This window comes from Mytilus trossulus, chromosome 5 (genome assembly GCF_036588685.1).
Source record: "Mytilus trossulus isolate FHL-02 chromosome 5, PNRI_Mtr1.1.1.hap1, whole genome shotgun sequence".
Taxonomy (NCBI): Eukaryota; Metazoa; Mollusca; class Bivalvia; order Mytilida; family Mytilidae; genus Mytilus; species Mytilus trossulus.
The window spans coordinates 21,183,313-21,199,805 of NC_086377.1; the positions used below are offsets into that span (position 1 = coordinate 21,183,313).

General features: G+C 31.4%; 1 protein-coding gene across 1 annotated transcript in view; it reads right to left on the reverse strand.

The window, feature by feature from the left end:
• Positions 1–16,493, reverse strand: part of LOC134718650 (uncharacterized) — a 52,629-nt gene that overhangs the window by 18,700 nt on the left and 17,436 nt on the right. Inside the window, exon 18 of the mRNA XM_063581300.1 lies at positions 16,013–16,242. Within this exon, the coding sequence (XP_063437370.1) occupies positions 16,013–16,242 (230 nt within the window). The remainder of the gene's footprint in view (positions 1–16,012; positions 16,243–16,493) is intronic.

Consider the following 16,493-nt stretch of genomic DNA (forward strand, 5'->3'; position numbering starts at 1 on the left):
TTATGCTCACGATATTTCGGACCTTTCGATAACACGTTTCGTAGAGAAGTGTTATTAACAATGTTAAGGTCACCGGTAATAACGTGGCCAGCAGGATTATATGTGAATTGGGAACTAGCACAAGTGCAATCAGGAGGTTTAGACTTGAAGTCGTCAATATCGAGATCCTGCAAAACGCGTTTGTAATTGAAAATTTTAGTAGCAATAGGTTTGGTATAGGTATAAGAAATTATTGGTACAGACTGGTCTTTGAAATAAGGAGGTATTTTCGATTGAACTAATTTATGATGAAGGATATTGCCTAGGTTGACGCCATCGAGACCTTTGTTGGCAAAGGAAAGATTTAGAAAAGATCTTTTCTCTTTTCGGCTTTTCCAATGCGAACTGGCTTGAAAAGTCTGTGACTAGCAATATCCGAAATTATAGCTTGTAGTTTGTATTGGTTTGAATGAGGGTTTGTAACAGTGGATTCCAAACATAAATTGAACAGAGAATGAAGTTTTGAAAGGGGAAATGAATAAAGTTTCGTGCGAATGTGATGAATACCTAACGGTTTTTGTATGCATGGCAGCAAGTCATTAATAGAGACATACCGCATAGTCAGCTATTAAAGACCCCGATAAGACAATGTAAAACAATTCAAACGAGAAAACTAACGAAAAACAAATATGTAACACGTAAAAAACGACAACCACTGAATTACAGGCTTCTGACTTGGGACAGGCACATACATAAATAATGTGGCGGGGTTAAATATGTTAGCGGGATCCCAACCCTCCCCCTAACCTGGGACAGTGGTATAACAGTACAACATAAGAACGAACTATATAAATCAGTTGAAAAGGGCTTTAGTCATCAGATAGACAAAAAATACAAGTGGACGTGGCTGGGAAGGTCTGTTCTTATTTTGTTTTACATGGTAGTATTTTCTACGTATGAGTTCAATGTTCCTTTTACTTTTATTGAGAACCAAATCAGTAAAGGAACATTGCTGCACGTCTTTATGTTTATAATACACAAATGATGAATTAGTGGAGATAAGACTGCAACAAGTATACACAAAAAAAAGAATACAGAACCAGGTTTAATCCACCATTTTCTACATTTGAAAATGCCTGTACCAAGTCAGTAATATGACAGTTCTTGTCCATCGTTTTTGATGCGTGTTGTTATTTGATTTTGCCATGTGATTATGGACTTTCCTAATTGATTTTCCTCTGAGTTCAGTATTTTTGTGATTTTACTTTTTGCAATTAGTTAAATCATTTCAATAGAGACTAATATTATCACCATTATAAAGTCAACTGCAAACTTAGTTTAACATCACTGACCATTAGCTACAAGGAAGTTCTCTGTAGCCTGTACAGCGGCTTCATATGCCTGGTTGTGTAGATCAGAATGTGGTGACCATTCAGGAGTAATTGAGTCCTTATTGATGCCACATCTGGCCACAAGTTTTCTGCTGTCATCATCAGGACCTCCGTGACTACATTTACCAGTTGATGAACCAATTGCCTCTAAGAAAAGAAAATAAATGATCGGTTTTAAAACTATTTACAGATTTAACATATTTATTAAAGTTGTAAAATTAAAACATCTAACTTTCATATAAGAATTAGCAATGTCATACTATATTTGCATTCAAAAATATTGTCGAATTTTACAATAAGTAAATATAAAGTATCATTGTTATCAAACGAGCGTTTTAAACTCCAACTTGATTCGTACATTTATTCGTCTGATGTCTCAATTTGCCTTCCACGTGTATAAATAGTATGCACTATACCTCATGTGACTTTCACAAATTTCAATACTCACCTCATCAAAATCTATATGCGTGTGGTATTTGATATTTGGTAAACTTAAAAAAACGGATATCATAAGTTTAGAGTTCTCTTAGTATACCTACTTGCAGGTTTGGTATTGCCCCTTCCGTGATGGTATCCACTTGTCAGTTTATTGTTCACTCTAATGTTGTTCTTACATTCAGAACTAAAAAAGTATGTAATAATTGAATAATTAAATCAAGAACAAATTTAAATCTGCTAAAAATGCCTTTTCTAACAACAAATAAACCCGGGAGTGGTATATTAATAATCTGATAAAATTATCGTACGAAGACTCAATTGCTTAATAAACCTCGGACAGTGTTAAAATAAAAGTAAACATACACTCGCAGTTACAATCACTGTGGGTTTTTTTTGTATTACAATTGTCTTCATTTCTTATCTGGATTTTTCTGCATTAAACAATTCTTAACTTTCAAATCTATTTCAAAGTTTCTGTTGAAATATATTAGATTGATAGTTAAACTGAAAATGAACAAAAATGTCCGTTTTGCATTTGATTAAAGTAAATGTATACCTGTGAGGTTGTCAAATTAAATTATCAATAACATTTACATGATTAATAACACTTCGATACTTTTCTGTTAACAACATTCGGTCTTTTCCATTGGCATATACTTTCGATTTTTATTGATATGAATGTTCTTTAATCAATCTTTTTCTTTTCAAACAATTTCATAGTATTTGTCGATCTAAACTAAGAGACACAAATACTAGAAATTGAAAATTGCAAAAAAACAGTTTTTCATTTAATTCAGGTTAACACACATAGGTTATTTAAACCAAATTTCTGCAAGGTAATCGATAATATCTTTCAACCTGTATTTTAACGTTTAAATTCCGTACTTTCATGTCTATCTTATTCCAGTACATTGTTTACATACTTGTAATCTGCATTATCTAGACAGGTGTCTTCGTCCAAGGCTGCTACCTCCATTAAATCATTTATTCCTGTTATAAAAAGACATTATGTGAGAGTTTGTGGTAATTACTATTGTAATTTAGGGTATTCATTTTTATTATTTTTCAATTAAAGATACAAAAATTCTAGAACAAATTCAAGTTATGTCTATAAAAAAATTGTTTTGAATTTTATAGTGCATATATATGTCATGATTCAATGGCAAATATGTCATTCATAATAATTATGCAGTGCCTATTTTGAAATCTGTTTTGAAAAGGAATATGCATTTGAATTAAGTACCGATTCTGTGAATTTCGGTTCTTCCATATTATATTTTGACAATCAAATCATTTATCGAGATGTTTATGAACCAAATGCTTGTGTTACTTTGTACCCTCTTGTTGTGATTATGTCTGATTGATTTTTCCCCCAATATTTACCAAAATCTTCATATGCAACACCTCCATTCATTTCTACCCAGTTCGTATTACTATAAAATGATTGTATAGTATAGAGGCATTCACCAAGCTGTTTTATGAATTCGTCAATGTCATCTTTTCGCGCAACCAGTTTCTGTTTACAAGATTTTACGAAGTTATGCGCTGGAATCAAAACAAATCACGTGATAATAGAAGGGAACAGTTTATTTAATTTGTGAATACAATATATACAATTGAAGTTACAAAATGATGCTCTTGCGGAAATAAGCACTTGTGAATCTATCGAGTATCTTTCAACTCGTATAGTATAAGTCTGGAAGTGAAACGTTTATGGTTAGCTACATTAATTGTACATTTATATAACTTGGTGCTTAAATTGTTCGTCACATATTTCATTTTAACAGTGTCTTTTGATTATATATATGATACTAGAAAAAAAAAAGAGAAAATTGCATGTATTTTCTCTATTTTGAAAACGTCGGAAAGGCTATATATATTTTTCTCCCAACATTTTCCAAGTTCGTCAAAATTTAATGATATTTTCAGAAATAATTTATATTTGCACGAGTGTCCTTCCTAAATGCAAATACAAATAACGAAGTGTCAATTTCAGCTTTTGAACGATAAAGTCTTTTGAATTTTATTTTAAGAACAAATCACTTGTGTGGGTCAGCAGTCTTTACAGTTGGTATACAGTATGAATCATATAAAAGAATAATAATAGACATATACTATAACGAGACTAACTATGAACTGCTTTTTATTTACAATTTACCGAGAAAGATTTGATCAGCGTGACAGTGAATATAAGCTGTATCCTTCTTAATCTTCTGTGTATCAGCAACTGCATTTCTCAATGCAAATACTTTCGTCATCATTGTATGCTTGCCATTCTGATCTAAATGTAAGTGTAATATGATGAAGACATAATATTTCAGTCAGTTTAATTGCGGTCTAGAGCTGGCATGTAAGTAACTGCTAGTAGCCCTTTGTTCATTCTTGTATCATTGCCATTTTTGCTTAGTTTCTATTGTTTCCTATTCTGACATCAGGCTCGGACTTCTTTTAAACTTAATTTTACTGTGCGAATTGTCGTGTGTTTCTTAATTGTAAATTGGCTAGATGTATAAGGGGAGGGTTCAGATATCGGATAACAGGTTTACCCTCGCATCTGACCTTTGTTAATCTTGTATGGTTTGTTTTAAATTTCATTTATATATTTTAGACTTAGTGCGAAGTTCGTTTGCATTAAACAAGTACATCATTTAATTTAGGGGCCAGCTGAGGTCAACCTCCGGGTGCTGGAATTTCACGCTGCTTTGAAGACACATTAATTGCCTTCGGCTGTAATCTGCTTTCTAGTTGGGTTGTTGTTTCTTTGACATATTCCACATTTCCATTCTTAAATATAGAATAAACGACAAAGTAATATAACACATAAATACCACAAACATGAACCAACGCCAATCACTGATTGCGTTTGGCTTGGAACATGCACATACATAATGTGGGGAGGTTAAACATGTTTGTGAGTTTGAACCGTTACTCTTACATGATACATTAGTGTAAAAGGGTGACATAAGAGCAAACTGTAATATTCAGTAGCAAATACATATTAGTAAAGGTTGTCTTACCATCACGAAAGAAGTCATCTAAAGATCCTCCTTTATTGTCGCTGATATATTTGCTTATCGCTCGGAAGGTTCCCGTTCCTGTTATATCTAAGTGGCTTTTAGTCCTCCAGTTTCCATCTCGAAATGTTCTTGCAAAGAATCCACTCGTCTGTTCGATACATATCGAAAAAGTTACAATAATGATACTAATATAATCCATTTTTAAATAAACAACTTCTTGCGATTATAAACACAGTATATTGATATTTACAATATATAATCTTACATATTCACATGCAATTACATCAACCGACTTTATGGAAGCTAATAGTATCCAAACTGGCTGTCATCAAAATTCATTCTTTCGTATATGGCACAGGTCCAGTCATTATATTCAGTGAGGGATTTCAGACATATTTCATAACTCATGATTATTTTTAAAACATTGAAATAGTTCAGTGTTCAATATTTAATAAATCAATTGATTTATACAATAAAAGGTAGATAAAACAGGTTTGTATATGTGCATTTAAATGTCTATGTTATAAATACTAACCGTTATTTCTATATGTGAAGATTCATTGTTGATAACTGTTATTATATTTCAATGTATTCTGTTCTTTAAGATTACTGCCTTGTCAGCGGTGTATACTAATTTTATAATTATTATTAAGACATTAACCTAAATCATGTAAAAGTTTTTTTTGTTGTATAAATACTTTTTTCATTATCTTGTTTTGATTTTACTCTTGTGATTTTGTTTTTGTAATATAGTAAATAAAATCAATTGATACCTACAATAAGAGAGGACATCAAAAGTTCAATGTAGGATAAAAAAAACTTAGTTTTTTTCAGTGACCCCCCCCCCCCCCCCCCTTCTTAACCTAATTTGGGATAAAGTGATTTACCTATATGGATAAATGTTTAATCGATTTTGGATAAACGAAACTTACAGCAATGTTGACCCCCCTCCCCACCCCCAAATTATTTGATTTAAGTTTTTTTTATCCCACATCGATCTTTTGATGTCGGCAAAGTCAAAGATAAAAAAATTTATATAAGGTTCAGTTAAATGTCTATGATAATGTAATATATAATTACAGCTTTTTATTAAAGAATCATAGTTCACTGGTACTAAGTATCCCAATATGGCGACGGCAGATATAGGTTAAACCTTTACAGTCATTTTTCTCAAATGAGCATGTGTTTGTCAATAGTTACTCAGCTGCAAGGTTTTTCTATACCATTACATCATATTTGAATCGTAATGTTGCATTGGAATTGGCTAAGCGCTTTGAAAATTGTCGTAGAAAAATTCGTGATGATAATCGTAACTCTATGGAATTTTTCTTGTTTGATAATCGTAATTTCTTTATCGGATAATAGTAACTGAAAAATAATTAATGTGTCTTTTAGCATTTCAAGGGTAAATGTGTGATAAAATGCAAATGTCCAGTTAATTGATGACATTAACGGAAAATAAAAATAAATGAAGAAACGTACAGGTTAATATATAAGACAAATTTACTTATATATCTCAATTTATGGGCGTTTTTCAACAAAACCGTGATTTCTTGTCCCAGCCTCTAAAAATGTGTTGGATCTTTACAAGATCTTACAAGTGAGTTTTTGTACAGTCCATACATGCAATAATATTTAACATTTTTAAGCAAAAAAACATACTATTTTAAGAGGAACTATTAAGCTTTTGATTCCTGAAGGATTCAAAATAACCAAAAATACCATGTCCCTAGACGCCCTATTCAACATTCATTCTCAATGTTTGCAAGAGATACAAACATAAGGGTCTTACAAAAGACGTTATGATTTTATAACGGCAGTTTAAATTTTGGAAAAAAAGAGCACATTATATGGACTAGAGTGATACCGTATTTTTGTTAATGTCCACTACGAAACGGTTCGAATCTTCTTCAGTATCTGGTTTTAAAATTCTGAAAAAAATATCAGTACAGCTTAGTACGTGCTTTGATCAATAGAATCATTCGTGTTACTACTGCAATATAGGGATTGGGGGGGGGGGGGATGTAAACATGTCCACTACAAAACGGTCACCTAAGAAACAAGTATTTGGGATTTTGTATTTTTTTTTTATATTTGTGCAAAACAAATAACAAGGGTTAGTTTCATGTAATTTTCAGTATGTTATCAACATAGAATAGGATCAAACTGTCTCTGGCGAATACTGAACATTATTCCTACTTAATTATGGCATAATAGGGTATGGGCTAGAATTGAATCAGCAGTGGCTTACCGGAGGAGAAATATCACATATAGCCACCTGCAATAAATGATTTAAAACACTATTTTCTACATTTACTATGTTTTTATTCAGGTTAAATCAATGTTTTAACAGTCTTAATCACAAATCTGATGTAGGGTGACACGTGCGTTTCGCCCGACAATTATTACCATATATCATAAATTCCTTTAAAATTGCCTCTTCGTTTATTCTCATTTTTTTGTGAGATTTCTGTTTTTTTAGTTTTCTGTATTTTAACATAGTTTGTGTTTTTCCAATTTCCAAATTCATCGAAGCTTGTTGAACCTTCAAATTTTATGATATAAGTATGTAGCTGTTTTCATTAGAACTATTATTAGTATATGCACAGTAAGAAATGCCATAAGATGTTGAAACGTGATTAATCCATCACCATAATTTCATCATGTGCTATCATATATACGTTTTTTAGTGTTACTAACAATAAAACACAATCCAGTTACGATTATCTTCTCATTTTTCAATACCATAATTATGAATATTTTTTTTCCGAGTTACGATCATCATCGAGAATTTTTCAACGGCAATTTTCAAAGCGCTTAGACAATTTTAGTGCACCGTTACGATTCAAATATGATGTAATGGTATAGAAAAACCTTGCAGCTGAGTAACTATTGACGAAAACATGCTGCATTTGAGAAAATGACTGAAAAGATTTTCCCTATATCTGCCGTCGCCATATTGGGATAATCGAAATTGCAGTTACGATTATCTCTTTAATACCAGTGATAGTTTCTAACCGTTATTATATTTGAAATGTATTCAACTGTAAACGATCACTTGGCAGTTTTTACTGATTTTATAATGATTGTACAAACATTAACCTCAATCAAAGAAAACCTTTAGTTGCTATATTTTCTATATTTTTTTTTAATTTAATTTGTTAAACATAATAATATATTTCATAAATCAATAGCTATATTAAATGAAAGGTGAATAAAAATCAGATATTCAATATTTGCAGTTAAATGATTATTTTATATAGTTATCAATGGTACCAGGATTTTAATTTAGTACGCCAGACGCGCTTTTCGTCTACATAAGACTCATCAGTGACGCTCACATCAAAATATTCATTAGACCAAACAAGTACAAAGTTGAAGAGCATTCGGAATCCAAAATTCCAAAAAGTTGTACCAAATACGACTTAGGTAATCTATACCTGGGTTAAGAAATTCCGTAGTTTTTCGAAAATTCAAAGTTTTGTAAAGAGGAATTTATAAAAATGACCACATCATTGATATTCATGTTAACATAGAAGTGTTGACTACTGGACTAGTGATACCCGCGGGGACGAAACGTCCACCAACAGTGGCATCAATCCAGTGGTGTAAATAGTTATCAAAGGTACCAGGATTAAAATTTAGTGCGCCAGACATTAACCTCAATCAAAGAAAACCTTTAGTTTCTATATTTTCTATATTTTTTTTTAATTTAATTTGTTGAACATAATAATATATTTCATAAATCAATAGCTATACCTGGGTTAAGAAATTCCTTAGTTTTTCGAAAATTCAAAGTTTTGTAAAGAGGAATTTTATGAAAATGACCACATCATTGATATTCATGTTAACATAGAAGTGTTGACTACTGGACTAATGATACCCAACTGTGGCATCAATCCAGTGGTGTAAATAGTTATCAAAGGTACCAGGATTAGAATTTAGTGCGCCAGACGCGCGTGTCATCTACATAAGACTCATCAGTGACGCTCACATCGAAATTTTTATTAGGCCAAACAAGTGCAAAGTTGAAGAGCATTGAGAATCCAAAATTCCAAATAGTTGTGCCAAATACGGCAAAGATAATCTATACCTGGGATAAGAAAATCCTTAGTTTTTTCGAAAATTCAAAGTTTTGTAAACAGGAAATTTATAAAAATGACCACATTATTGATATTAATGTAATATTTGATGCTTACATGTGAAATTCATAGTTGATAACCATTAAAATGTTAAAGTGTATTTTGCCCGAAATGATAACTTTCTTTTGATTATCCATATTTATATGATAAATGAATTTTCAGTTATTTTTCTGAAACATTTTTTTCCTTTGGTTATTTTCAAACAGTTTGGTTGTTTTGGATTGTTTTTTAAAGAAAATTGATGGTATCAGCTGGACGAGTACAAAGTATTAAGATGGGTATTTATCAACACTTATTTCGTTTTGCATCTGTTCAGCATTTATAAATATTTTCATGAATATCCAACAATGGCGTTGAAATTTAGACACGTTGAATAGCTGTATTTAATTGTTCTGCTCATGAACATCATCAAATTTGATGTAATGAACTTATTTCAAATTATTGAATATGTCTCCATCATGCAAAGCTCTTAATCCTTCAAAACTTAACTTTTCATAAAATAATTTACTGAAATAGATTCCGAACTCCAAGGTATATCAACAAATGGAATCTCGTAAAAACTGGGAAAAACTTACGTCATCACCCAATGCAACTAGCGGAAAACAACTGGGTTAATATCTTGAATGTATGTCCATTTCAGAAACTCAAAAGTTTGATGTAAACATAATACCTCTGTGTATTGATATTGGAAATGTTTCTATATCAAAAAGTTACTCAGCTTAACCATTTGTATTGTTTCGAAAAGAAGAGGACTACACAATAAATGTGTAAAAACTATAGACCTATTAAATAAACTCATCATAATTAAATACCAGGATTTAAATTTTAGTACAAAACAATCTTTTTATTTGTCGACCAAAATGCGTATTGGTAGTCCCTAGGTAAAACATCTGCTCTTTTGTTGGTCTATGGTTTGCAGAAATTAGTTATTATAAGTTAAATCACATAAATAATAAACTCCGAAGAAAATTCAAGAAGAAAGTCTCTAATCAAATGGCAAAATTAGAAGCTCAAACACATAAAAAAAAGGATAACAAATGTCATATTCCTGACCTGGTACAGGCATTTTATTATGTAACAATTGATGGATTAAACCTTCTTTATAGTTAGCTAAACATCTTACTTGTAAGACAGTCGAATCACATTTTATTTTAGTAATAACTATGTATGAACAAAACTAACAGACATAATAGGTAAAATGTTGTGTAATAACCTTAATTACCACAAAAACAAACAATATGTAACAAAGAAGCACAAAAATGCATATAGACAGAGCACATTAGCAAAAATTAAAGACAAGAATACAAAAATTTACCATAGCTAAATAACACAATGATGGGATGTGTAAAAACAGAGCCATGTCATATGTACCAAAGAATACCAAAGGCATATGGACAAAGCACATTAGCAAAAATATAAGACAAGGACACATTTGTTTTACAATAGCAAGACAAACATTATGAAGTACAGAGCTTTCAATCAATAATTGCGTGTAAAATATTTTTTTATCATGTTTAGATAATTGGTCGCTTTTTCAATGTAACAAGACAGGGACGAAGAGTGAGGAATATTACATATCACTGGAAACAAATGGTGAATTGGATATATAACAGTAGACATAGACTTTACAGTTTACACCAGTCAGTGGAATACAAACAGAAGTTGTAAGTGTTCGTCAAAGTGTAGTTGCGTGGCTAAATTTAATCTTCTTTGCTCTTCAATGCTTTTGCATATTTCCAGTCCGTCCACCATGTCGAAACACTGCATAACTCGATTTGGTTTATTTTTTCTGTGCTTATTATGTATGAACTATTAGTCGGTGGACTTTCAACATTACACAACATGAAATCAAAGTCTACATCTACTGTGACAAGTAACAACATATTAGGAATTAACCATCATATATTACTTGGGATCAACCAACAAAATACAAAGTATAAACAACAAATACAAGGTTAAAAACAACAAATTACAAGGTATTTAACAACAAAATACAAGAATCAGCCAACAGACAATCCGTTATCACTTAAATTCATTACGATAAGACTATAAAGAAATGATTATAAAACCTTATTTATTTGTTCAATTGTATTGCAGAAAGATTATACATGTGATATATATGCAACATTTATTTGGAACAATACAATATCACAGTAGATGTAGACTTTAGATATACAGTCTACACCAGTCAGTAGAATACTAATCTATATTTAAAGCTTTAGTCAAAAGGTATCCGTGAATCAATACTTATGGAAATTAACATTAAACATAGTAAATTAACATTAAACATAGTAAATTAACATTAAACATAGTAAATTAACACTAAACATAGTAAATTAACATTAAACATAGTAAATTAACATTAAACATAGTAAATTAACACTAAACATAGTAAATTAACACTAAACATAGTAAATTAACATTAAACATAGTAAATTAACATTAAACATAGTAAATTAACATTAAACATAGTAAATTAACATTAAACATAGTAAATTAACACTAAACATAGTAAATTACCATTAAACATAGTAAATTACCATTAAACATAGTAAATTAACACTAAACATAGTAAATTACCATTAAACATAGTAAATTACCATTAAACATAGTAAATTACCATTAAACATAGTAAATTACCATTAAACATAGTAAATTACCATTAACATAGTAAATTAACATTAAACATAGTAGTGCGATAGAAATCTTAGGCCGTGTTCACATTGACCTAAACTCGGTGTTATGTTAGTGTAACTCACACATAAACTAAACATAATTACGTTCCCATTGATAAAACTCAATGTTTACATGTAGTTTAAATCATGTTTTGCCTACATGCAGTCGATAGTCGATGTAGGCCTTGTGTAGGTTCAGTGTACACAAAACTAGGCATTCCGAACTGTAATTTTTCCATTTATACGTAAAAAAAGAAACGATTTTTATATAAAATTGATACTTATAACACTTATTAATAAAGTTCTTTACAGAAATATTTGTCTAAACTTGATATATTTATTTGTTATAAAACACTTTACGTAGCCTTATTAGCCCCTTATCAAGACTCATCCATCATCTTTGCCGAACACATAATTTATAAGAAAAGGTCTTCCCATCACAGGCACTTGTTTCTGTCAATATATGGTTTACTATCCATACCAGTACAAAATGGTATGGATAGTAAACCATATATTGACAGAAACAAGTGCCTGTGCTTCCCATATCGACTGGACGTACACACCTGACAGAAATATTTGCCACTGGTATTTTTTCAAACAACGATTCACTCATTAATGCATTACTGAAAAAGGGTGAGGTAACTTGTTTGTTTGTGTAGAATCTCTGATCCGTTAAAATACAATTAGAAATAAAAAAAAAAAGTATATCACCCTCTTCTTTTGCCAAAGAAAAACTTGTAGAAAAAATATCATTTGAAACAAACAGAAAAGATAGAAATGTACTGATCCTTAAAATCGCAATTCTTTTTCTCTGTCTATCAAGCTACAGCCTTTTTTTTAATGCGTAGTCAAGACATCTTTAAACTACTGCAAATCATCCAGAATTACTTTCTTAAAGGAGCAACCACTTTACTTTAAAAAACAAAGGGGGGGGGGGGTCTGAGTCCGAATTTTTTCTCGCGCAAAAGTTAATATTTATTTCGATGATAGCAATTCAATATTTAACACTATAATGTATGGGGAAACTTTGGATTCAGAATATTTTTTCATTCTAATCATCTGTATGACCCAATTTTTTTTTTAATCAAATTGTGGAAAAATCCATCCCCCTTTTTTTAAAGTCAAATGGTCGTTCCCTTACTGCTAGAAAAGTTGTTTGAAAATTTGAATTCGGTTTCTACGTAATGAACATTTAAATGACATATAGTTTACAAGTGTGAACTAATCTTATGTACAGGTAACTAAACAAGGTGTATAGATGTGGACAAATCTTATGTGAAACTAGTGTACAGTTCATTAAACCAAATGTAAACATGTTTACTATACACGGCGTTTGGTGTGAACACGGCCTTAGATTAATGACTATAATGTGAAATAATTGTTTTGTGCATTTTAGGAATAGACAAAAATGCATACAGATGTATGTATCCAACCAGTGGCATTGCTTGCAATGATAAAAAATATTCGCCACATTTCTGAATTTACAGTAGCTCAATGCTATTGCTTGCATCGATTGAAATTTACAAAAAGGAAGCAAAGATTTGCCATTAAACATTATCATATTAATTTCTATAACTACAGTGTATGTAAGCGTATAATACCACAAGCCATTTTTGTATTCAATCATTATTCAGTGACAGATAATCCTTTTATTTTAGCAATCATTTCAGCGTTAAATTTTTCTTTCGTTGTAGTATCTGAGCTGGCTGAAGATCTGACCAGTGTGTCTTTCGACTGAATATGATGCATCCGTAAAATAATGCCGCTTATAACTGCAATTATAACAACTACTACGCAAACTGTCATTATAATAATTATTGTGTAGATATCTGTTCCCTGAAAGACAAAATAAAAGGTTATACACGTATAGTTATTGTGAAATACATGTAGAAAAGTTGACTGCTTGATGGATATTTCGTTCCTGCTTAAAATCTTGACAGTGTTTTTTTTCAAATTGTAACTTAAATGCATAAATAGTCTGGTTTATTTTCACTTCTCAAATATGAATATATCGACGTATGGAGTTCTAAAATCAGTCTGTGTTTATAGGTACGTCAATGCAGGATGTGAACATGTAAGCATTCACAATTTGTCTAGTTTATTCTAAATTCCCACTTAGATTCAATATCACGCTTTCCAGGATTACATGTTGCCGTTTTCAAAGAAAAGTATGTACCACTACAAGTCAAGCGGCCCTCATGATCTATTTACAATACAAATTTCCAAAACCTCTGCATTGGTAAAAGAAGGATAAGATTGTGTCTTAGACTTCCGTTTATTGATATGGATGAAAGTGCGACAGAGTGAAACGGCAAAAATGTATGATGTTCAGCAAGGAAATAGTAATCTTCAAAGTTGGATAAACGGTTTGTGATGTGATTTATTCAAACCATGTGTGTGAATAAAAGATTTCAAACTAAACAAAATCATAATCATGACACATGGTTGCAAAAACCCATTTCACTCCTTTAATTCAGTAAACAAGTTACGACAGAGCTGATATTTATTAGGTTCAAGAAAAAAAGGCAATTAATGGGCATGAGATTATTATACAAGTCAAGTGTTTTTTTCGCCGTTCTAGAATCTAATGCATTCTGGGTGATATGATTTCAAAAACGTACACCAAAACGTTGTGATTGGTTTAAAAAATTCTAATTAATGGAAATTCAACCAATGACGAAACATTATTTTCATTTTGGTGTACAAACAATGAGCTTTACCCATAGTCATTTAGATTCTAAAAACGCGAATTTCGATAACTTACCGATGAACCGGGAGGTTCAGACACAGCGTCTACAGATTGAACTGAATGTCCATCACCAAAAGATAGATCACACTGTGATATAAATCCATCAACATCTATCACATTTACGTGTAACGATGGCGTACAACAGTCACCACTGAAAACATATGAGTGTATGAGATTATATGCTCAACATTGCAATTGGTTTTTTATCTTTCTTTATGCTGTGACACATTTTATAAAATAGGCTTTAAATAGTAAACCTCCGCAGGTTGATGAAAGGCTTTTTATCAAATATATTGGGAGGACATAAATTGATATTAGACATTTTTGTGTTTGTGCTATATTTTTCAATTACAAAATACAAATAACAAAACCATAACAGGAATGTGTCCCAAGTACACGGAGGAGCAACCGGCACTATCATTTTCTATGTTTAGGGGACCGTGAAAATGGTATTAAATCTCTACTTTTGCATTAAGATTAGAAAGATCATATCATAGGGAACATGTTTACTAAGTTTCAAGTTGATTGGATTTCAACTTTATCAAAAACTACCTCGACTACATACTTTAATCTCAGCGGGATAAAAGGACGAGCGGAAAAACGAACGAATGGACGGACGAACAGACCAGAAAACACAATGCTGATAAATGGAGAATACAAAAAGATTGATTGACTGCTGGTGTTTAAAATTACTCTGTCTATATCGTGACTTCCAATTTTGTTGGTGGTGAAAAAGAAGTGCTTGAGAGAACAAGCACATATCTGAGGTTCAACAACCAATCCTTACACAAACCAGGTCAATAGTCCCTCTACTTAAATACTTATTGTGGAATGTATTTTAACTTCTGTTTACATGATATCGTCATTTATACGCAATATTATTTTTTCTCTAAATTCTAATCTTTTATTTTTGGCAAAGAAGATGAGTGAACTTATCAGCAGACTTGTATTTTAAAGTTGCATGCAGTTACGATTATCTGCCTTTATAAACTAACTGTTTACTAAACTTTCGAATTTTTGAATTACTAAGGCTTTTCTACCTCAGGAATAGATAGTTTTAGCTTTATTTGGCAAAACCTTTTAGAAATGTTGGTCTTCAATATAATGCTCATCAACTTCGTATTTTGTTGGCCATTTTAACTTTTTGGGATTTGAGCGTCACTTATGAGTCTTTTGTAGACGAAACGGGCATCTGGCGTATATACAAAATATAGTCCTGGTATTTATAATGAGTTAATACACACCTTATCTTGTTGATGGAAAGAGTCAAGCTCAGAAAACAAACCTTTGTCACGCGACTATTAAGAATGTTGATAAGGATGTAGAACATCAAGGGTGAATGTACTATGCAGTGAACATCGGAAACAATGTGTGTGCTAATAAGCTTTCCCTATTTCTTAAATTTCATTTTTATAAGACATTTGAAGGCATACCTTTTAGTTATCAAGTATTTGCTTAACTATGTTTATAACCAGATAGAAAAGAATGCTTACATGAAAGTTTACATCTTACTAAGCCCCTTTTCTCATCAATTGTCATGCATCTTTATGAAACCCTGTTCTCAAACGAGTAAAGCATCTTTATAAAATCATTTTCTCACATGAATCGATCGTACATTTACCTGATGTTAACAGTTATTGGTCCAGTTGATAATCCCGTTATATTAACATGAGACAATTTAACTGATATTCCAACCGTTGATGATATACTTTCTAACAGTGTCCCGGAAAATGTCACTTCAGCTAAAGCAGTCCATGGATACAACGAACAATTAGCTGTATTTAGGGAGGATATACCACATACTCCGTCCGTATGTACAACAGTACAATCAGGTCTCTCAACATCTGTTACCTATGCCAAAGAAATTTGAAGATATATATCAAGCAAACAAGATTGTGTCACCAGTACACGGATGCCCCGTCCGCAATATCATTTGCTATGTTCAGTTCACTGTGAAAATGGGGAAAATCTCTAATTCTGTTATACAATTAGAAAGATCATATTTAAAGGAACTTTTGTACTAAGTTTCAAGTTAATAGGAATTAAACTTCATCAAAAACTAACTCGACCAAAATCTGTAACCAAAACTTTAACCTGAAGCG